The sequence below is a fragment of the Diabrotica virgifera genome, chromosome 2, assembly GCF_917563875.1.
Source record: "Diabrotica virgifera virgifera chromosome 2, PGI_DIABVI_V3a".
NCBI classification, from domain to species: domain Eukaryota; kingdom Metazoa; phylum Arthropoda; class Insecta; order Coleoptera; family Chrysomelidae; genus Diabrotica; species Diabrotica virgifera.
The window spans coordinates 199,333,372-199,358,977 of record NC_065444.1 but is presented as its reverse complement, the minus strand read 5'-3'; the positions used below and the strand labels follow the sequence as shown (position 1 = coordinate 199,358,977).

The 25,606-nt window shown below is 35.7% G+C and overlaps 1 protein-coding gene across 7 annotated transcripts in view; it reads left to right on the top strand.

Moving 5' to 3' along the window:
• Positions 1 to 25,606, top strand: part of LOC126880339 (uncharacterized) — an 85,102-nt gene that overhangs the window by 41,797 nt on the left and 17,699 nt on the right. For 4 of the 7 annotated variants that reach the window (XR_007696572.1, XR_007696569.1, XR_007696568.1 and 1 more), the window contains exon 2: positions 14,046 to 14,142. The exons of 1 other annotated variant lie outside the window; for it this stretch is intronic. Coding sequence is in view for 2 of the 6 variants with exons in the window: in XM_050644142.1 (XP_050500099.1) it covers positions 4,224 to 4,270; positions 14,046 to 14,142 (144 nt within the window). In the remaining 4 variants the exon portion in view is untranslated. Of the gene's footprint in view, positions 1 to 4,069; positions 4,271 to 14,045; positions 14,143 to 25,606 lie in introns of those variants that run through there. 2 more of the 7 variants (XM_050644142.1, XM_050644141.1) reach the window with 1 other exon arrangement.

The following is a 25,606-nucleotide window of genomic DNA, read 5'->3' as shown; positions in this document are numbered from 1 at the left end:
AAATACGTATAGTATAACCATATATGGTAATACATATGGGCATTGTTTTTAACCGTCAGGCCATGATGTCGGGAATGTGTGGGCTCCAAAATTATATGGGAGTGCATGCATTTCGTTGCATCATGCTATGGTACGCTGGACAAGCCATACAGTCTGTAGTCAACACCCCGATGTATGAGCGGGAACAAAAGGTGAAAAATACTCATACTCTCATGAGTCGCATCTGGCGAGTCATGAGGGCCTTCACATTTTACTCTCTTTCAACTTGTCTTTAGTAAAATTTCTTTAATCTTTCCTATCGGCCTCACTTGGCCAATTCTTACTTTTTCCGGCCCCGAATGGCTATTAGGTTTCCGAGGGCAGACGGGTCACTATTTTTTACTTCTATCACTCTATCAATACTTCTCACCGAATGATTGCCGGTATAAGCAATCCCCCACTTACTGACCAACGGCTTCGGGCGGATGAGTTGGTGAGTGGTAGGGCACTCTGTTGTCCTGAGACCGAGAAATCGGTCTCAAAGGCGGAGGAACCAGGAAATGGTCAACGGCATCAGGATGTAGAAGGCCAGGAGAAACCACTACATTAAAGATCCTTGTGGATATCTCTAGTACAGCTTCCCATGATAGATAAGGAAATTATACATACATTTAATGATCATGGACTTCGGAATCCAAGATCCGGCAGGGGAGGAAGATCACAACGAGACCACGGGGCCTCTCAGGTCATCAACACACGAAAACCCCGTGTCGTGGAAATCCACAAGATAGCTACGTGGAACGTAACAACTATGTTTGAAGGTGCAAAATTACAAAATATTCAGCTAGAAATGGCCAGACTAGACATTCCTATCCTAGGTATATGCGAGACGAAATGGCTAGGGTCAAACATATTTGAGAGTAATGGATACATTGTATACCACTCGGGAAAGGCAGAAGGACCCAGACGTAACGGAGTCGCAATCATTGTCAAAGAAGAAATTCGTAATTGTATCCGAAATTTCGTCCCCTTCAATGATCGTATCATGATGATTCAGCTGCAAAATAAACTGTTGAATATTAATATAATACAAGTCTATGCACCAACAGCTGACAAACCAGATGAAGAAATTGAACAATTCTACAGCGAAATTAAACAAATTCTCCGGAGCACAAAAAACATGAAGCTACAATTATTATGGGAGACTTCAACTCAAAAGTTGGTGCCGAAATCACACAAGATATAACCGGAAAGTATGGACTTGGAGAAAGGAACGAAAGAGGGAAAAGACTAATACAGTTCTGCCAAGAAGAGAAATGCATTATAGCAAATACTTTGTTTCAGCAACCTAAAAGACGACTATATACCTGGAAATCTCCAGCTGATCAAGAGGGAAAGATAGTCAGAAATCAAATTGACTACATTATCATTAATAGAAGGTTTAGAAACAGTATTACATCTGCAAAAACATACCCAAGTGCAGACGCAGCAACTAACCATAATCTGCTCTGTGCTGGATTCAAACTAAAACTAAAAAGAATAAAAGCCCCCACAACGCAGAAGAAACCTAATACTCGACTCCTAAGAAATGCCGTAATAGCAGATGAGTTCGGAAATAAGATAAATCGTGAGATTAAAAACAGTTAGAAAGATCTGAACAAGAAAATATCGGTCAAAATCTAGATATCATGAATTCCGCCATGGTCACCATAGCAAACGAAGTTTTGAAACCAGAAAAAGACCCAATAAATAAAAAGGATTGGATGACCGATAAAATACTAGACCTTATTCAACAAAGAAGAAATTGGAAAAACAAAGACGAGATTCGGTATAGAGAGATATATCGACAAATAAGATACGAGGTTAAGCGAGCAAAAGAGGACTGGATGGAACAAAGATGTCGTGAAATGGAAGAACTACAAAGAAAACATGACGAGTTTAATATACATAAAAAGTTTAAATAAATTACCTACACTCAGAGAAAAAGAAGTCATCACTTTATGAGAAACTCCAAAGGTAACATAATTCTCGACTTGGATGAAAAAAAGGAAGAATGGACTAAATTTATAAAAGAGCTCTTCCTGGATACGAGGCCACCACTTAACACCACAAAGTATACGAATACTGGTCCTAGTATTTTAAAAGCGGAAGTAGAGAAAGCCATCAAACAGAGCAAAAATGGGAAATCTCCAGGCCCTGACCAAATACCATCAGACTGGCTCAAACTTCTGGATGACGATAATGTCTCACAATTAACAAACATTTATAACCACATATACGAGACTGGAATGATGCCACAGATATGGTTGGAGTCTACATTTATTCCACTCCCAAAAAAACCTAATACATCATCATGTAAAGACTTTAGACTAATTAGTCTCATGAGCTACTCACTCAAGCTACTTCTTAAGATAATTCTTAATAGAATCAAGCAGAAATGTGAAGAGACAACGGGAAACAAACAATTCGGTTTCAGAGAAGGATTGGGAACAAGGGAAGCTTTGTTCTCAATGTTAACATTACTTCAACGATCATGGGAAGTACAGAAACCAATTTACGTCTGCTTTATAGATTTTGAGAAGGCGTTTGATAGAGTTCAATATGATAGGTTGTTTGAATATCTAGAAATGATTGGAATTGATGATAAAGATCTGAGACTTTTACAACATCTATATTGGAATCAAGAAGCTTCTATTCTGGTAGACGGCAAAGAAACAGACAAAATTTGCATTCAAAGAGGTGTCAGACAGGGTTGTGTGTTATCCCCAACTTTGTTTAACGTATACTCAGAAATAATTTTTAATGAAGCCTTGGAAGGACAATGTGGAGTTCGAATCGGGGGAGAAAATATTAACAACATCAGATATGCAGACGACACCGCGATCATGGCTGAAAATATCGAAGATCTTCAATTCCTTATTGATCGAGTCACTAGAGAATGCTCCAATAACGGACTTAACATAAATGCAACAAAGACAAAGTTACTTGTGGTTAGTAAACAAGACGTTGACCCTATGCAACTAATTGTCAGTGATGAATCAATAACAAAAGTTAACCATTTTAAATACCTAGGATGTTGGATAAACGAGACACTAAATCCGGATGAAGAAATTAAAACTCGTATAGAAATTGCAAGAGGAGCATTTATGAAACTTAGATCTATTCTGAGCAACTCTCAGCTGAATTTACAACTAAGACTCAAGTTCCTAAAATGTTATGTGTATCCTGTATTACTATATGGATGTGAAACCTGGATCATGAAGGTTAACATGATGAACAAATTAGAAGCCTTTGAGATGTGGTCGTATCGTAGAATGCTCAGAATATCTTGGGTTCAACGCATTTCAAACAGAGAAGTCTTAAACAGAGTAGGTCAAGGCGAAGGTGACTTAATGAAGATGATAAAAAAGAGAAAACTTGAATATCTGGGGCATATGATGAGAGGTAGCAGATACAGGATGCTGCAGTTAATACTCAATGGAAAGATCGACGGAAAAAGAGGAATTGGTCGAAAGAAATATTCATGGCTCCGAAACCTTCGTCAATGGACTGGCTTATCAGCAGATCAATTGTTACATGCCGCACAAGATCGAGAACGATATCGGCAAATTGTTATGGATGCTACCCACGCCTAAACAATTTGGGCATGGTACTTAAAGAAGAAGAAGATTGTTTTTAATATAACAGATATAAATGGGAAGGTCGAGTACCTGAGACATCGTTGTGTTCGCTGAACTCTGTTGGCGCGTAGTCAGGGGATATAGTTACCGAGATATGGGTCACCTTGACCTATCATAACGATAATGTCGGTCGACGTAATTGTAATTGTACCTTTAACCTTATAAGAATAAAGTTTATGAAAAAAGTTTAAGTTTGTTTGTTCGGGGTAGTAGTGTCTTCGTCCAGCAACCCCCAACATCACATGGCGACCCGGCCTTAAGTTAAAGAATGGAGTTTTCTGGTTCGCATATAGATTGAGGTATGCAGCTCTACACGTAAGATATGAAACAACCAGAACAAAGAAAAAGAGGAACATATCTTCACAAACCAAGCAGGCAACAGCGGAGGTGTGACAGCTGAAACCGGCGAAAACGAGAAGCTATCAATCCCTGGAGTTTTGGGAATTGTATCGTTCAGCCTGGCCGTAATCATCGTTGGATGGATACTGTATCGACGATGGAAGAAGCAGCTTCGACGCCACATCCGACAGGAAATATCTAAATCAATGGAGATGCTGAGGTTAGATGCCCAGAATCCAGGACCAAATGCATAGACACATGTACCCATATCCGTGAGTAATTTTTCTTTTTAATACAATACAGTTTAACTGCTTATGAAGTAAGTTTGATGACTATTTTTTTTAATTTTCATATTGAAATTTTGATTTTTTTTTATTATATAATTACTCACTTACTAATTTACTGACACTTTAAATATTGACGGTTATCCAATATTATTGATCCTTTTATTTTACTTACATTTATGTTTTATTATAATATTTTATATGTTATATTTTGTTATATTTGATAAACTTAACGGCAATGATAAGCTCTACGAAGTAATTGAGACTTCGAGACACTAGGCCATATACTATTGAGTAACGTAGTCAGGCCAAGCTGAATTTATGTTTGAGGAAAGATTTGAACGTATTCTGGAAGATATAACTATATTAAATAGGAATCTCACAAAAGACACTATAGAACGAAGGAAAAATAAGCTAATCACAGATAAATGGGTGGAAAAACTCAGGACTATCACGGATCAATTTAGGACGGTGCATAAAGTATACAAAGTTGACAGCTGTAAGGCAGCAGAAGACAAATTCATTGCAGATATTATTGCAAAAATTGGAGAAAAAATCGAAAAAGTCCAAACAGAACTGCGGAAAAGACAAGTTGAACATAACAACGACAAGATGGGAGAGAAATTCGAACTGAAAACAGCAGGGAACCTGATCCCTCACATAGGAAACACCGAAGAATCAATTAGAGCATTCATAGACGCAATTGAACTGTACGATGAATTTTTAGATAATGAGGGAAAACCGCAAATAACAAAGTACCTGTTGAAGGTGAAACTAACGCAAGCAGCAAAATTACGACTGAAAACTAGTTACAACTCAAACGCGGCACTAATAACCGATATTAAAGAAAAGTTTCTAGTAAAACAATCTATCCCTGTTCTGTCAGCGGAGATCAACTCAGCGAAACAAGCGAATAGGTCAATAGAAAAATTTGGAAGAAGTTTAGAGGAGCTCATGGCAAAATTAACAATAGCACAAGCAGAGGGAAACAGAGATGCAGAAGAAGTGCTGACCAAAGTAAACGAAAAAATTGCAATAAGCGTGTTTACTAACGGTTTAAAAATGACGAGATAAAGACAATTTTGAAAGCCAAGAACTTTAGCACCTTAGCGGAAGCGATCACAAGCGCAAAGAACGAAGAATCGCTAACTCGAACAGAAACTGCAGGAATGTACCACATCAATAAAACATATAGAGGCGGTAGAAAAAATACAACAAACGGATACAAAAATAGTTTTGATAGGAGAAAAGAAGGTAACAAGACATATAATAATAGAAATACAAATGGAAACGAAGTAAGACAATATCATAACAGAGGTAGGTCTCAAAGAAACAGAGGAGCAGGGCATGGTCAACGAGGGAGAAATAATAATTGGTCGCAAGGTAGAAACCCCAGCAACAGAAATTCACTAGGAGCATATTTCGCAACAGAGGAGCAGCCCCGCCAAGAGCAGCCACACACAAGCACAATACAAGAAGTAGATTTTTTTCGTGGCCCATCGAATGGAGGCAGATAATTCCACAGCAAGTGGATTAAATTATATTAATGTTTATTACAGAGGAAAACGCAAAAAACTATTAATTGACACTGGCGCAATAGTCAGCGTTTTATTTGAAGAATGTTTAGATAATAACTACACCGACATAAACAAAACCCGACGTATTAGCTTGCGAGGTGTTACCGGAAAAACTGTATTTACAAGGGGAACCTTATTGTGTGACCTAGAAATATTATATAATTCAGAGAAGATAACTTTGACACAGGAATTTGCAGTTATGAAAAGTTTCACAAATAAAGTCAATGGAGTCATTGGCAGCGATTTTTTATACCAATATTTTGCTACAATAAATTACGAAACCTTAAAATTATCGTTACATGTAGAAGGAATGAGAAGAGATTTGGAAATGCTATCTATGGGAGAAATTTATACGATAATAATACCTAGGAGATGTGAAAAATTATTTTTTTTTTCGAAATCGGGATACACTACGGAGATTTTGTAACTATACCACAGGAGATAGCGGAAGGAATTTTCTCGGCAGGAGCAGTCTCAAAACCAGTCGACGGAAAAATACTAATAAGGATATTAAATATCAATGATAGAGAAATAATTGTTAAGAATTTTAGACCGAAGGTCGAAAGATTAGACAAGTTCGACGTTTTCCACATGGGAGAATCAAATCAATCGGTGAGTCGTGCCGAAAGACTTTTGAATATAATAAACACAACAAATTTATCGCTAGAGGAAAAAAGAGCAATAGAAAAAATATGTGTAAAATATTCCGATGTGTTTTTCTTAGAAAACGATCCATGCACAACGACGGACGTATACAAAGCAAAAATAAAATTGCAAAAAGGAGTATCACCTGCTTATACAAAACCGTATAGATTACCACATGGACAAAAAACGGAAATTAATAGACAAGAAGACAAAATGTTAAAAGACGGGATTATTGAAAATGCAGTATCAGAATTCTCATCTCCACTGCTTATTGCTTATAGTGCCAAAGAAAAACGATGAAAATGGAAACAAGAAATGGACAGTTGTGATAGATTACAGACAACTAAACAACAAAATTGAGAATGACAGATTTCCATTACCATGCATAGAAGAAATCCTAGACGCTTTATCAGGAGCAACATATTTTTCACATTTAGATTTATACCAAGGATATTACCAAATAGAACTCGATTCTAAGTCCAGACCGTACACAGCATTCGCAACCGATAGAGGTCAATATCAAATGACACGACTTCCGATGGGGTTAAAGACAAGCCCTGGATGTTTCTCACGAGCCATGACTATGGCAATGTCAGGTTTAAATTATGAAAACATGTTTATATATCTTGATGATTTGATAGTCTTTGGCACCAGTCTACAACAGCATAATCAGAATTTAGTGAAGGTATTAGAAAGACTAAGGAATGTAAATCTGAAATTAAATCCAATTAAATGCGAGTTTATGAAAAAAGAACTTTTATATTTAGGACACAAGATTTCGAATAAAGGTATAGCACCAGATCCGGAAAAGATCACCGCACTGGAACAATATCCAATACCACAAAATGCAAAAGAAGCAAGAAGATTCGTGGCCTTTGCAAATTATTACAGAAAACATATCAATCATTTTGCAGAAATAGCCGCACCGCTAAATAGACTATCAAGGTAAAATGTAAAATTTGAGTGGACAACAGAATGCCAAAAAGCTTTTGAAAGCCTCAAGACGTCATTATCAAACCCCCCCGTAATGGAATTCCCAGATTTATCGGAGGAGAACACGTTTATTCTACGGACAGATGCATCTGGCATCGCACTAGGAGCAACTTTGTCAAACGGGAATGACAAACCGGTAGCATATGCCAGTAGAACACTTAATAAAGCGGAAATAAATTATCCAACGATAGAAAAAGAATTACTGGCAATAGTATGGAGTATCGCTAAATGGAGACATTACCTTCTACAGAAAGAATTTATTATTTTGACAGACCACCCACCATTGGTGTACCTATTTGGTATGACAAACCCTTCCAGCAGATTAACCAAATTTAGATTGAAGTTAGAAGAATACGACTTTACAATTAGATACGTGAAAGGAGCTGAAAATGTAACAGCGGACGCCTTATCACGAATAGAAGTTACATCAGAAGAACTAAAGCAACTAAATAAGGACACACAGAAAAGTGTATTAGTGATGACGAGAGCACAAACAAAAATCAGGAGGAAATCGCCAATTCGAAGAACGAATGGACTGATCAACCAGACGTAGTCAAATTGTTGAAATTCCCGAAAAGTTCGGTAGAGGTAAAACTGATAGACAAGGACGATTGCAAAGCAATGAAGCTAGATTCTGCTGAAGAAAATACAAATAGTAGTATATTGTATAACGAAGAAGACGATATTATTTCTCTGATTCAATATTTTCGATCAACGTCTGCACTACGAGCGTCGTTGAGAAACTCGACATATCAAGAACCTCGAGATCGAATGTACAAAAATATAAGGAAATATTATTTTTGGAATAGTTTACGAAAAGGTACCGAGGAATTTGTGAAGAGATGCGACGATTGTCAAAGGCATAAGCATTCTATCATAACCAAACAACCTCTAACCATCACATCGACTGCCACCTGCGCATTCGACACAATATTTGTAGATCTAGTAGGACCATTTGAGATGGATGACAGTGGGAATAGATATATATATATATATATATATATATATATATATATATGAGTTAGTTAGAAGCAACCTACCTTGCTCGTTTCGGTACGAAACCGATCTGTGCCTCTACTTTGAGGCCACGAGATGTCACCTGGTATTTATTGAAAAATACCTACGGCGTCAAACAAGCAGGAAATAATCGCAACTTTCTACTTTTTAAAAAGTATGAAAATAATATGTAAAATATTATACGGGAAATAAATATTCTACCTTCGTCTGTGCTGCCATCTAGATGGCATCTAGATGACACTGCAACGTGAGCTAAGTAAATACATAGAAGGATATGTAATAAAGAACAAAGAAGCCGAAACAGTAGCCAAGGCATTGGTAGAAAATTTTATTCTGAGGTATTGAGTACCCAGAAGAATAGTCACAGACCAAGGTTCAGAGTTTATGGCAAGAGTATTTAAGGAAACATGCTCATTAATGCAAATAGAGAAACTAAACTCAACAGCATATCACCACGAAACAATAGGAGCTTTAGAAAATACTCATAAACATTTAAATGCGTACCTTAGAATACAACTATCAAAATTCCCTACAAATTGGAGTACATGGGTGCAATATTTCTGTTTTTCATTTAACATTTCAGTACACTCAGCAACGGGTTATACACCGTTCGAATTAGTGTTCGGAAAAACCTGTAGACTGCCGACAAATGTTCAAAACGAAATAGAACCTTTGTATAATTTTGACGACTATCCCATGGAACTGAAATACAGACTACAAGTAGCTGCAAAGGAGGCCAGAGAAACACTAACACAGACAAAACACAGCAGAAAAAAGTATATGATGCCAAAACGAGTAAAATAACTTATATAAACCAGGAGATAAGGTATTAATAAAAAATGAGCCAAACTCAAAACGTAACTCTTTGTTTTCGGGTCCATATACCGTAATTAAAGATGAAATGCCTAACGTAATTATTGAGAAAAAGGGTAAACAAGTAGTCATACATAAGAATAACGTTAAGCTGTATAATATTTAAAAAGAATAAGTACTGAAAAGTGTTATAGTGTAAAAGTGTAATAATAGTCCACCATAAGACTTTTACTAGTACTTAAGATTCAGTGTAAATATTTATATATCTCATTTTTTTCTTTTCTCATTTTCTTTTAATATGTTTGTTTAATTTTCTTATAAAGGAGAGACGTCAGTCAACACAAATAATATAAAATAGAGATGAAAGGAAATTGTTGCTGAAATTTCCTTTCATCTTTTCCCCGTCCAGAGAGATGTGATAGTACACGACAACCCTCACGGAATTTTCCTAATTTATTTGTTATAAAAATAAGGTCAATATTATAGTTTCAATTTGTATAATTTATTACAATAGTAGCAAAGTTCAAAGTATTAATCTCATTCGAAAGACTGCAAAGAAAGCACACGTCATTATTGAAGTACGTATAGTATAACCATATATGGTAATACATATGGGCATTGTTTTTAATATAATAGATATAAATGGGAAGGTCGAGTACCTGAGACATCGTTGTGTTCGCTGAACTCTGTTGGCGTGTAGTCAGGGGATATAGTTACCGAGATATGGGTCACCTTGACCTATCATAATGATAATGTCGGTCGACGTAATTGTAATTGTACCTTTAATCTTATAAGAATAAAGTTTATGAAACAAGTTTAAGTTTGTTTGCTCGGGGTAGTGTCTTCGTCCAGCAACCCCCAACTTCACATTTATTGACAAAGAGTGTTTAATAAAATTAATTAACCATGGAAAATAATGTTCTTCTTCTTCTCGTGCCACTCCTATCGGAGATTGGAAATCATCAAGGCTACCCTGACTTTGTTTACAGCTGAACTAAAAAGTTCATTAGTGGTGCAGCCAAACCACTCTCTCAAATTCCGCATCCACGACATTCTTCTACGGCCTGGATTCCGTTTTCCTTCTATTTTTCCTTGCATTATATTTTGAAGTAATGCGTATCTATGACCTCTCATCAGGTGACCCAAATACTCGAGTTTTCTTCGTTTTATCGTTAATAAAATTTCTGGGTCTCTTCCTATCCTTCGTATTACTTCAAGATTTGTGATTCTTTCAACCCAACTTATCTTCAGCATTCGACGGTAGCACCACATCTCGAAACTTTCAATATTTTTTATGTTGTTCTGTTTGAGAGTCCAGGCCTCTACACCGTATAATAGCGTGTTAAATACGTAGCCACTTAGCATTCTTAATCGTAGAGGGATGCTTATATCTCTGTTGCAGAAGAATTTTCTCATATTTATGAAGGTGGCCCTGGCAATTTCGATACGTCTTTTTATTTCATTGTTTTGGTCTCCAGTTTCGTTTATTAAAGTTCCCAAGTATTTATAACTTGATACTTTTTCAATTTGAATGCCGTTTATACTAATATGTGCTGGTTGTGTCATGATTTTACTGAAAACCATATACTTGGTTTTTTGATATTAATGTTTATGCCATAATTGTTGCAAGCAATATTTATGTTTGTAAGTAATCGTTGTAATTCTTCTACTGTTCTTGCAACTAGTACAGTGTTGTCTGCGTATCGAATATTATTTACAACCTCTCCATTGATTACGATTCCTTCATTTGCTTGCAAAAGGGCTTCCTGACAGATGCTTTTACTATATACATTAAATAGCAGTGGTGACAAAATGCATCCCTGTCTTACTCCTCTACGTATTTCTATTGCTTTTGATATCTCGTTTTCTATTTTGAAAATAATGTTACCACAATGCAATTCAATATCCAATATCAACAAAATGTCTCACAAACATATTCTTTAGCAACAACAAAAGTTCAGTTTCATTCTAAAGAGAACGTGATCATTTTTAATGCACTAAACAATACCAAACTTCAAGAATACCTCCTCCCCTTGGGAAATATAATCCAACCCAAAAATAATATATTCTGCTCTCGACTGTCTAACAATCGCATCTGTATGTACCTATCTAGTAAACAACTGGTAGAAGATTTCATGACCAACAGAGGATACATTGAAATTCAAGGCTAAATTGTTCGATCTATATCAAGGCTAAATACTAATCAACGAATTACAAAATATTGGTTTAGTACCGGCTTCACATATGACATTCCTTAAAATTAGTGACACCTTACCTGAATATAACCATATTCTCAGCTTCAGGAGGCAAATATACATCAGTCCCCACAATTTAACACTTCCGGAATCATTTCTACTTGAGTTTGATAACACCTATCATAGGATTTTCATTTCGCAAGATGGCTTGGTCTGCTACAATTGCAAAAAGCCTGGCCACAAAGCATCTCAGTGTTCCGAATCAACAGTTCTAGAAGATCAACATTCAAATAATGAAAAATCTTTACCCAGCCTATGTAATGCAGCTTCGCAACAAATACATACACCATCTGAAGAAATGTCACGTTTCCACCAATGCAGATTCCCAACATGTACATCTGGTATTAGAAGAACCAACGTTAGAGTCCCACGATTCAAACACAATAACCCCGATAACAAACATTGTTCAAGAATTCAACTCTCATAAGCGTACCGTTGACGATATAACTTCACCTGAAATTGAGTCTTTTTCAGCAGAATGAGAGTCGTTCCGTAAGCCTAAAATTCTACCAAAAATCAAAAAATCTAAAACTGTTTCAACGGAAAGTAGTAGTAACTATATATCACTGCTGCTAGAACCCGCAAAAACGTTCATTGAAAATCATTCTCCATCTTTCGTTCTTGATTACAACCAACTGGATATGCTTCTAACTAACATTACCGGCTCTGCTTATCCCTTGAGTATCATTTAAGAATACACAAAAGATTACTCATGTCTAATTAATATGTTCGAAAAAGTATATCCCCACTTAGAAGACAGAAGTATAAAGCGCAAATTAACATATATTAAGAAGAAAATCCATGTTTACCGTGGTATAGATTTTCTGACTCTGACAGTAACAGTAATTAAGTCAAAAATAACATTCACGTCATTACTTCAATGGAATATTGATGGATTTTTCCATCACCTCGCTTTTCTCCAACTACTTATTACTGAGCAATTACCTGATATAATATGCTTACAGGAAACTAATTTAAACCCACATAAAGTATACAATTCCAATAATTTCAAATGTTTTAGAAAAACAGGGAAAAACACTAAAATTTTTTATTTCATTAGTAGTTCCAAAATGACACAAAATCTAGGCATCGGATAAAAAAGTTTATTTGAAGAAAGTGTATTTTTTTGTTCTTCTTAATGGCGGTACAGGCTCGTTTTTTTAAATATTGTATTTAATTACAGAGTGATTTCTACATATTAATATATTTTTAAATTGGGCTCTGTACCGCCATTCTTTATTATATTACGAATACTTGTGCCAAATATCTCGAAAAAATATTCAAAATTACAGCCGCAATCTTGGAACGCGTTTTCGCTACCTGTTGATCGCTACTGTTTCCTCTTAATTGATTATCCTAAAAATATAGTATTGAAAGACGTATATATGGCATCCCGAACAGCTTGCAACTGTTACTGGGAAAGAACTTTGATTACAGAAAACTAATAGGGTATTTATCTTGTATCAATATATTGTACAAAATTTAATCATGTAAGTACCAGATATTAATGTTAATTGTATATATTATAACCGTTATGTCGCTAATATCCTTCCGGAGGATGCGGCTTTACTTAAATAAAAGAAAATTAAATATGTAATAAAAACTTTATTTTATATTCTATAATAATTATTGAGGTTAATGAGAGAAATTCCTTGTCTTCATAATATAACATGTAAATCATTCCATTATCGAAATATCCCGTAGGTTCAAAAATACGATGATTGCCGATCATTTTCTGACAGTCTACTCGAACCCAGTTCGTAATCAGTTTTTGGCTTTGATACGTATTCGCATCGATTTTGCCTACGGTTCGTTTTGCGATTTCTCATCGAGTGTTCGTAATCCCGGGGCTGGTCTTCTTGTAAAGTTACCGGTGCCATTAAAACGCCGAACTGCTCTTTGAACCGCAGATCGACTAGAACTTCGTAACATTTCAACTGTATAAGCCACCGCTCTTGTACCAACTTATGTCGCTTATCTTATGTAGCAGTTAAATACATTTAGGAAGGATAATTAAATAAAAATATAACACGTCCTGAAAATAAAATCACTATACTTGTATGGTTTTTGAAATAAAAACAACACTCAATAAATATTTACTTGCTTAGCAGAGACAATTTTTGAAAAAACCCTGAAATAGCAATTTCCGGCTTTGTGATATTTTTAATGTTTAATTTATTCTATTTGGAGTACGTAGGAAACCTTCTCGTTGGAACTTTTACCACGCTGAGCTGATGGGATGTGATTTGCAAATTGTAGAAATCGCTCATCTTCCTGTAGTCTCGGGCATCCGCATGGCTTGCATCTTTTAGAAGCCTCGAAGGTGTCACCAGAGAAGGTTCCCATTGTTTTCAATCCGATTGAATGCCAAATAATATTTTAAATTTTGTTTTATGTACAATCAGATTAAAAACTTCACTGTACTATCAATCTTTTTTTATTGGTTTTTCATGTTACTTTTAGAGATGTAGAAGCATTTAATTTGTTTGTAAAATGGCGTTATGCTTCACTTATATTTACTGGAACTTTAGCCTTCGGGGGAGTAATAATATCTGTTTTGGTAAGTATATTTTGTTTACTTACATTTGAAAGGTTTAATCCTTATATTGAGAATTAAAGACATCAATATCTTTGGGTTCCATGTTAAGATGGTGATTTTTTTACTTTCTTAGCTTGGTTTTTGGTCTAATAACAGGTTAACAGGGCCTGGTTACACCGTTCAGTTTCCTGTTTATTAATAAACTTTTACATGAAAACTTTGGTCTTAAATTAATTATTTGCTGAAAATTCAGAATATGGATTCCTTCAAGAAGTTGCTCTTGAGTATAGACTCTAATGTATAGGATGAGTCGTAAATTGTGGGAAAAAGTATATTAGAAAACTAAAAGGGTAGTTCTCTAGGTTGGCTGTATACCATATAGTTAAAAGACTCTAACAAGAAGTAAAACCACTTCTATGTAAATTGGTATATTTATTAAAACTTAAGACTTTATAGTCAAAGTTGGCCTAAGATGGTTGATTAAGGTTTTGGTAGGGTTTCACCATGTTCCCATAGGCTACATCCTTTAACATCGGCGTTTAGCCTGTTTAATATTATTTTTAAATAATGTAAATTGAATTTTAAATTCAACCATTGTTTGGTTCTGGGGCTATTTAGCAAGTATGCACATTCACTGATGATGGATCGATAGGTCTGAAAACGTTCTGAATTGGACATATTTTATTCAATCCATTGGGATTTTTTAAGTTTTAATAAATATACCAATTTACATAGAAGTGGTTTTACTTCTTGTTAGAGTTTTTTATATTAGAAAACCCCTCTTTGGAGCCCAATAAAGGGGATATGAAGGAAGAGGCAAAAATGGCTACTGGGACATGGACTACATCAAATCCGCATAAAACCAAATTACGTAGTACCAGCAAAACCTGAGGGTAAAAAGAGACCTCGGGAAAATACCATTAAGGCTAAAAAAGGGTTTGTAAAAGACCAAGGAACTCTAACGAGCAGACTTAGTTGTATAGCAATGTCATAAAATTATACAGGATGACGTTGGCACATAGACACCATCCTGACACAACTCTGTCAGGCTGGAGTAGACCTGAGCATCACCAAATTGGAACAAGCATAAGGCTCCTATTGGAAGTCAGAATCGGCTTTAAACTCTGCAATTTTACAAAACCTCATTAGGCGCATGTGAGTGAACTGTGCTAACGAATACACCAAAAATGGACTACTATGGTGATAAGGGCTATGGAAGGCCGGTGGGAGGGAACAGACTTCAATGCAGTCGATCCCAATATAATACCAAAACGTCCCATGGACCTGCGTCCCTAAGAAAGAGGTTGATAAATAACTACCAGGAGCCGTCTAAAGAGGAAAAATCAATACCTTAAGACGCAAGACTTGGAGAGGTATTTTTCAAACCTATCAGAGGCATTGGACATAGAGACGACTCTAATAAAGTCTTCGGCAGAACTATCGGTTGCTACGGCCAAGTTAGATGTAGCTCTGGTATAAGAGCCCTAGGTCTAAAAGAGTAAAATCCGAGTTCAATCCGTAATTAATGGATGATAATTTGTGACCATATGGCACCCAGATATAGTGTTGTTCTGAAGCTATTTATTTGTGGCATTTTTGAAATTAACTATTATATATGGGAAATAAGCCACCATGCAACTAAAAAAAATGATTTTATTAACATTTTGACGTCCACATCGGACGTCGTTGTCAAAATACAAAATATTAATAAATTAAATAAAAATGTTGCTGTTTAGCAAAAAATCCTTCTAATAATTTAATTTAATCTGACTCATTTATATCGGCAATTCAAAAATATATTATACATTTTAAAGTACATAGATGACTTTAAAATGATATATTCCACGTCTAATTTGTGATAAAAAACCTTTCTTGTCTTATTTTCATATGGTGCACCGTTTTTATGCAGAAAAATAAAACATCTTGAAGCGTATTTTTCATTTTTTAATATATTATCAAGAATATCCAATATAATAATACTAAACTGGAACAATAACAGGAAATATTACTAATAAGATTTTAACTAGGTGCAGAGCTACAACAAATGTTAAAAATGACCTCCTTTAGAGGTTACAGAAGAATTTTATATTCATCATTGGCGCGCGACCGGGTAATTGTCTGAATTTTTTTAAGAGAAAAATAGTGCGCCACTGAGATATGTCAAATTAAAAATCATTTTTGAATTGCTCGTTTAATTTACGACAAAACATCTTTCTTGACAAAAAATCTTTCTTGCCTTTTTTTAATAGGCGGCGTCATTTTTATGCAAAAAAAAATAAAACATCTTAACGTTTACAAAGTATTTGAACTAAGTTTCTATGCACATGGAAACTACCTCAAATATTTTGTAAGCGTTAAGATGTTTTATTTTTTTTGTATAAAAACGGCGCCTTGTATGAAAAAAAGACAACAAAGATTTTTTGTGGTAAATTGAACGAGGAATTCAAAAATAATCTTTAGTTTGACATGTCTCAGTGGCGTACTATTTTTTTCTTAAAAAAATTCAGACCATCACTTGTACGCGCGCCAATGATGAACATAAAATTCTTTTGTTGCCTGTAAAGGAGATCATTTTAAACATTTCTTGCAGCTTTGCACCTAGTTTAAATCTTATTAGTAATATATTTTCTGTTATTGTTCTAGTGTAGTATTAGTTCTTGTAGTATTGGATAGTTCTTGATAATGTATTAAGGAATGAAAAATACGCGACAAGATGTTTTATTTTCCTGCATAAAAACGGTGCACCATATGAAAAAAAAGCAAGAAAGGTTTTTTATTAAGAACGTGGAATTTAAAAATAATTCTTATTTTAAAATATCTTAGTGGGGTACTATTTTTTTTAATTCATACTATTACCCGTATGCGCGCCAATGATGAATACAAAATTCTTAATTGTATGTCAAAAAATGCGCAATAACTACCTCCTAAAACTCACCAAATTTCATTTTCATAGCTCAACTGGTCTTAGAGCAATAAATAAATTGGCAGTTTGAAATAAAAATTTCAACACCCTTTATCTCGGAAAAGAAGCATTTGCGGACATATGTTTATAGAGCAAACCAGCATTATTTTTTTTATGTAGAATTAGCACTTAAAATGTTTTATACTTATTTACTAACACCATGTATATATAGCGATACGCTTTAATTACAATTTTTGCTAATTTTAATTATAATAATTTTTCTCAAAACGAAATAATATGGGCCATATAAAAGTCACAGTTAATATACAAACCAGATGCTAAGAAAGACATGGTTTTACAAACGAAATGCATCCCTAACCATATGTTTTTGGTGTGTTCAGTGTAACAAACTGAATTCCCCATAAATTAATTATCATATCAGACCATTATGTCAACACTTCACTTTGGACATGCAATCGTTAAAACTGCAGCAGTGTTTCTGTTTTTATACGCCAGATCTAGATAATTTATTGCCCATCTGGTCAGAGGGTAGAAACACAAACAGATTAGCGTCTGTGGCTTTCTTTCAGTCTCTTCACAGCATGCGAACAAAAGTCACTCTCGCTAACAATCGACCCACTCCGAGACCTAACCAAAACACCTTTTCTGTTACCAAAATAAATAAATATTTTAGTGTTCGTCGTTAACTTATTTTTTAATTAATTCCTTCAACTCACAACTACCGGAATATTGGTGACCCCGAGAACATTTAAAGCGCCGCGAAAATTTAACAAATTAGTGCTAATAATATACTTTTGCCGGTTTTTTAAATACAGTGAGCATCGAAAATGATGGACAGTACCAATGTCAACAACAGTGCCTCAGTGCTTCAGGATAACAGTGCTTCAGTTGATCGGATTTCAGTTAAAATCCCACCGTTTTGGCCCAACGATCCTGAAATTTGGTTCCTGCAAGTGGAAAACCAATTTACACTTGCAAACATAACAAGTGACGCAACAAAATTTAACTACATAGTTGCTAATCTCGAAACAGTGTACATATCAGAAGTTAGGGACATCATTGTGTCACCACCAGCTACAAAGGGGTACGTAAAATTAAAGTCAGAGTTAATTAAGAGACTTAGTAGTGCATCTCACTACCTCATCTACTTCCCCATTTCGAATTCTTTCCCTACGGGATATACCTAACGATCTTCTAAACACATCCATTTCTACAGCTTCTAATTGTTTCCTGTTGTTCTCGGTTATTCACCAAGTATCTGCTCCGTAAAATATGCTGCTTTTAATAAGTGTTTCATAGATGTTGTATTTTCGCTGTATTCCTATTTTGGAGCTCCAAAGTATTGCATTTAGGCATCCAATTGTTCTTCTAGCTTGTGTTACCCTTTTCTTTATTTCCTCATCGTCTTTTCCCGTTCTATCGAAGATTACTCCCAGGTACGTGTATTCACTACAGGATGTGATTTGTTCATTATCCTCTAGTTCGTTATTGGATAACTCAGCTCCTATGGGTAGGTATTTAGTTTTTTCCACATTAATTTCCAAGCCCCACTGTTCATATTCCTCCTTCAGTTTTCTTGTCATATACTGTAGGTCGTCTTTATCATTAGCTATGATGACTTGGTCATCAGCAAATTGTAAGGTATACAAACAAACCTCTCCGAGGTCTATACCCATACCATGGCATTTACGTAATGACGATTACGAATGACGTAACAAACTATGATACTAAAAAACAATTTTTAATCGACACCGGTGCCGATCTGTGCTTTTTTCCACGTAAATATGTACTTGGTGCACGCGAAAAGACTTCATACGAACTATACGCGGCCAATGACACTAAAATCGCGACATACGGTTATGTGAATTTGACTTTAAACATCGAACTACGGCGTGATTTTACCTGGCCATTCGTAGTGGCGGACGTTTCAAAGCCTATAATTGGAGCTGATTGTCTTTCCCATTTCGCTCTCCTAGTGGACATTGCCAACCAGTGCTTAGTAGATAGTACGACGACTCTTCGAACAAAGGGACTCGTTAAAGAGTGTTTTGATGGCAGCGTAAAGACTATCGCGGAAGTGTCGCGTTACCATGAACTGTTGCTACGATTTCCGGAAATCACGCGACCCGCCGGTATCGTGAAAGGCATTCACATCAATCCAAGCACCACATCGATACAACACCAGGTCCACCCGTTTTTTCGAAGCCTCGACGATTAGCACCTGACAAACTGCAATGGGCTAAAAAAGAGTTTGAAAATCTTCTACGGCTAGGCATCATAAGACCATCAAAAAGTAACTGGTGTACTCCACTGCATATGGTCCCGACGAAAGGTGAGGAATGGAGACCATGCGGAGATTATCGACGTCTAAACCAAAGAACAGTTTCAGATCGATATCCAATTCCGCACATCGAGGATTTCGGTCAGTCGCTAGCTGGTAGACAATCTTCTCTACAATAGATTTAGTTAGAGCATACAACCAGATACCAGTAGCCACCGAAGACATACCAAAGACCGCCGTTACCACACCGTTTGGGCTGTACGAGTATTTATATATGCCTTTTGGTTTACGAAACGCAGGACAGACCTTCCAGCGTTTCATAGATGAGATTTTACGTGGTCTAGACTTCGCCTACGCCTACATTGACGACATTATGATTGCATCAGAATCCGAAGAGCAGCATATGTTGCATTTGGAAGAAATTTTCAAGAGGCTCAAGCAGTTCGGCGTTGTGATAAACCCAGCAAAGTGTCAATTGGGCAAAAACGAGATTACCTTTTGGGATACACAATATCAGATGGAGGACCCACACCTCCACAAGAAACAGTAGCAGCTGTACAAAATTTCACTCAGCCAAAAACAGTGAAAGACCTACGCAGATTTCTAGGTATGTTAAACTTCTACCGAATGTTTATACCCAATGCAGCTGAGCTACAAGCACCACTACATGATGCCCTAAAAGGTAATGTCAAAGGAAAAGCACCAATCGAATGGACACCACAGCGAATACAAGCCTTTGACGACTGCAAAAACAGTTTAGCTAACGCTGCTTTAATGAGCCACCCTGTAAACGATGTTGATATCTCCATCACTTGTGACGCTTCTGATTTTTGTGCTGGAGCTGTACTACAACAAAAAACGGATACATGTATGGAAACTTTAGCTTTCTTTTCTAAGAAATTCTCACCTAGCAAAAAGAAATATAGTGCATACGACAGAGAACTATTAGCTATATATCTAGCCATAAAACACTTCAGACATATGATCGAAGGCAAGGACATAACGATATACAGAAGCTAGATAAATGTAGTCCTAGACAGTTTAGATATTTAGACTACATAGGACATTTTTGCACTAACATTCAGCACATTTCTGGATTAACAAATATTGTGGCAGACGCACTATCTCGAGTCGATAGCATCAAAAAAGATATCGACATCATGGAATTAGCTCTCGCACAAGAAACTGATCCAGAACTGCAAACTTTTTTAAGTGAGAAAACATCACTACAAATGAAGAAAATACGCTTTTCCGAACAAAACGTGAGATTATACTGTGACATATCAACATCTACACCCAGACTATTTGTACCGAAACCACTTCGAATGGCAATTTTTCACATTATGCATAACCTAGCACATCCCTAAATCAACAGTTCGGTGAAGATGATCACACAGCGATATGTTTGGCCATCCATTAAATCAGATGTGAGGAAATGGTCTCGAGCGTGTATACAGTGCCAAAAATCGAAAATATCGCGCCACATTGTTTCACCTACTGGAAGTTTTCTACCACCTTCCAGCCGATTCGAACATGTCCACATAGACATTATAGTGATGCCGGTTTCAGAAGGAAACAGATTCTGTCTAACATGCGTCGACCGTTTCATACGTTGGCCAGAAGCTTTCCCGATGCCTAATCAAGAAGCAGACACAGTAGCCTGAACATTTTTTTCTGGTTGGATAGCTCGTTTCGGCACTCCCAAGCGCATCACAATAGATCAAGGCCGACAATTCGAATCGCATCTTTTTAAATCAATCTGCAAATTAACTGGAACTACCCATTTAAGGACAACCGCCTATCATCCGCAAGCAAATGGTATGGTAGAAAGGTTTCACCGACAGTTAAAGGCAGCAATTCGATGTCATGAAAACATCCGATGGAGCAAAAGCCTACCTTCAGTGTTACTGGGCATACGAGCAGCGTGGAGAGAAGATTTAGGTACTTCAGCCGCCGAACTCGTGTACGGAGAACCATTGTGTTTGCCATGTGAACTATTGTTTTCGTCGCAAAGAAACACCGACGACAGTGCTCACATATACCTAAAACCGCTTCGAAACCATTTCGAAAACCTCCGTCCTACGCAACCGTCGCATCATGGATCCAAAAGCACCATCATTTTTAAAGACATGAAAACCACCTCTCACGTTTTCATCCGCAGTGATACAATCAAAAACCGATTAGAAAACCCATATCACGTTCCTTTTCCTGTAGTCAAAAGAAGTGACAAGAATTTTGTCGTCCGTGTAAATGGAAAAGAAACAACAATTTCCATAGACAGATTGAAGCCAGCGTATGAGCTTCACGAAAGTACCCATCACGAACCAGAAAAAATGACAGTATCCAACAAAACAAACAGCAGACCTAAGAGAAAAGCAAGATTTACTGGAAGTTACCAAGAAAGTGTAGGTTAACAGTGCATTCAGTGATTTTTCTTTCTCCTCGCATAAACATTGCTTTGTTTTATTTCCTGTTATTTTCAATTTTCATCATATGTATTGTTATATTTCTATTTGATATGAAAATTAAATTTTAATAATTATAAACAGGATTCAATTTAATATAAAATATTTTCAATTTTCTCAACCACGGGCATATAAATTTAGAACAACCTGTATACAACAAATTGTTATATTTAATTTTAAGAAGTGATTAAACGAAACTCGGGAAAATGCGCTTAGAATAAACAAAGTGAATGGCGTACCATTATCGTTGTTCGCGGAAGGTTCGATCATTAGCCTATGCTAAATAAAACTCAAGTGAAATCGATAATAGGTCATTATCGTAGTTCGCGGAAGGTTCGATCATTAGCTTATGCTAAATAAGACTCAGTTGAAGTAGATAATAGATCATTAAATTTTGTAATTAGTAGAAAGTAATTTTAGAATGGGAATTAACTATTTTTCTTTTGAAATCCATTAAGCATATTTAGAAAGATTAAAAATTGGTTTTGAGGAATACTGCAAATGAGAGTTGGTGGTGGAAGTTTGATTTGTGAATCTGGAAGGGATATTTAGAAAGTAGGGGAATGAATGACAAATAGAGATCAGAATGTTTTGAGCTGTCGAGAAGGGAAGTCCAGTAGTAGACGGTAGTGTACGGAGAGTGAGAAAGCCGGTGTAGTTCCGTGAGTGTGGAGTATCTATCGTGGAACGAGAGGTAGGCCAGGTTGAGAGTAAAAGAACCTCCTTGAGCTAAGAGTGTCCCGGTAGCTGATTGCAGTTTCGAAAAAGGTAGAACACAGCATCACGACAGAAGCAGGAAACGAGAGCTATACGAGCTAGTTTCAAAGGAGAACATTACTGGAAGCCAGGACGAGGTTTTGATTGCAGCCAAGGATAGCAGGAAACGGGTCTTGTGTGAAGACATTCTCAGTTCACCAGAAAAAGGTCAGTCTCATTTGTTTGGACATGAATGTATGGGTTTTTTCGTATTAAATACCACATTTAAATTTGAAGAAACATAATCAATAATATCAGAAAAGCTTCATCAAACTTAAATAGAATTGTTGCTAATAAATCATAATAGTTAAATGTTAATAAAAACTTTCAATTGGAAACCAAAAAGGAAATAAGATTCCCATATGTAAATGTTATGTTTAAGAATAATAAGATATAGCAAATATTAAGCAGTGATTGCCATTTAAATAAAATAAACAATATTTTGATTACAATTGTAACCCATATGTGTTATTATTTTACTCTTTTCTTTCCTATCCCGATTAGGAACCATTGAGAAATACTTAGAAGCCACGTAAGTAAGTAATTAATTTTATAAAAAGCCCTGAGATTGAAAACATATTGATATGTGATCTGGTAAATTAATTAGATTATTATTAATGCATTGATTAAATTAAATGACATATAAAAATATTATCTCATATCAATAATCAAGATCACATCAACTGTCGTCCAACGTGGAAAGCATGGAAAAGTATTTCTAGTGGCAAATTTGAAGGATAGAAAGAGTAAAGCCGGTATTTGAAAATTTATATGCCTGTGGTAAAAAGTGAGATACTTACATTTGATAACATAAAATTTTAGATCTCTTTAGGTACAAATTTTACATAACTGATTTAATATTTATTTTACGATATTTACATTTCATATATTTATTGACAATTTATAATATTTGGGTGAGAAAAAGTCGTCTTGGTAACATACTAGTAAAATTTCATATTTGGCGGGGACAGTACTTCTTGAAAACAAATGTATGTGACAAGAAGCCAAAGCAAAGACAACAAAAAACAAAAAGAACATTCAAATCAAGAGAATAATTCAGACCAAGAAGATATTTTAAACACAACAATCATGGAAACAGGAAAAAAAGAATTGTCAGAATTAGAAAAGATATTACAACTTATGCAACTCCAGTCAAAAAAAATGGATGAAGCAAAACGAACAATGGATGACAATCAAAGAGAAACAAAACAAACAATGGATGAAGCAAAAAGGACAATGGATAAAAATCAGGAAGAAACATCAAAGAAAATGGATAAAGTGGATCAAAAAATGGATGAAACACAAAAAAAAATGGATGAAACACAACAAAAAATGGATGAAACACAACAAAAATTGGATCAAAAAATGGATGAAACACAACAAAAAATGAAACAAGCAATAGAAGAGAACAACAAGAAAATGGAGGAACGCATAGGAAAGTATGAAAAGGAAGTAAAAAGATGTTTGACAACAATGAAAAACGAGATGAAAGAACAAGAAATGAAAATTCAAAATAAAATGAAGGAGTTAACGAATTGCCAGAAAAAAGAAATGGAAAGTTTGGAAAACAAGTTGGAAAATGCTATTCAAGTAGACAGAGAAGAAGTGGAAAAAAGAATCACAGAAATAGAAAAACAAGTCACCGAAAACAGGACACAACAGAATGTCGGAGAAAGAAGAGAAATGGTTATACATAGCACAGATGACGTGAAGATAAGGTTTGGCGGGGACGTAAGAAGATTACACCCAGTGCCGTTCATGAATAGCCTGAAAAAGAAAATACAACACATCGGAAATTTCGAAACAGCAAAAGAAACTATCAGAAACCATCTCAAATATGAAGCAAGCCTATGGTTCGATAGTAAAGAGGAAGAATTCGGCAATTGGCAACAATTTGAACAAAAATTTTTGAATTATTTCTGGGGAAAAGTCCAACAATTGGAAATTAACAAGGAATTGCAAAATGGGAAATACAATGATAGGATGGGTGTATCAGAAAGGACATATGCTTTGCAAATTTACAATAACGCAAAACATTTACAATATAATTACTCATCGGAACAATTAGTCGAACTGATTGCAAGACATTTCGAGGAAACGCTGGAAGACCATATCACATTGCAAAATTACAAAGACATAGATAGTTTATGCCAATTCCTACAAATAAGAGAATCAAGTCTAAGAGAAAGAAAATCAAGAAGGTCGCGAGAAGATTACAGGCCCCGAGAAACACAAGATTACAGAGATAGAAATCAAAATAGGAGGGACTATACAAGACGAGATTTTAATCCCAGAAGGGAAAACGAAAATAGAGACAACGGAAGAGGAAATTATGAACAAAGAAATAGGCAATGGAATGAGGACAGAAATCGAGAATACCAGAATAGAAACACCACACGCTCAAATCAACAAAACAGAAATAATGGTAGACAAAATGAACAGGGATATCGAGAAAACCGAAACAGATCCGACAGACCAAGAGAAAATAGAAGAGAAGTAAATAATACCCAGACAGATGAATATGACGGAGAGAGACATTATGACGAAAATATAAACAACGATGAGCAACCGGCGTCTTTTCACGACGGCGCTCACTAAAAACCAAAAATCAAACAGGAATCTTTTGTCACCCCAAGGAGTTTATTAAATTGGCAGGAAACAACGAAAAAAAAATGGAGTTAATTTAAAATTTGTGGATGGATTTATCAACGAGAAACCAATTAAAATTATGATAGACACTGGATCTGAAATAACATTGGTCAACAGAAAACTAATAGAAGAAGTTAACTTAACAAATTTAATTTACAAAATACCTAGGGTAAATTTAGTGGGCGCAAACAAACGGACATTGGCAACTATAAATGAAGGCATACGAGTAATGGTACGACTGGGTAAGAATATGTATGCACTACAATGTGTAATAATGCCAAACATGTCACATGACATGATAGTAGGAGTTGACGAATTGGCAGAAAAACATGTAGTGATAGATTTTAAAAATAATACGATGAAACTAACAGAAGAAGAAGAAAAAGAACAGGACAAGGAACATGAGAAACA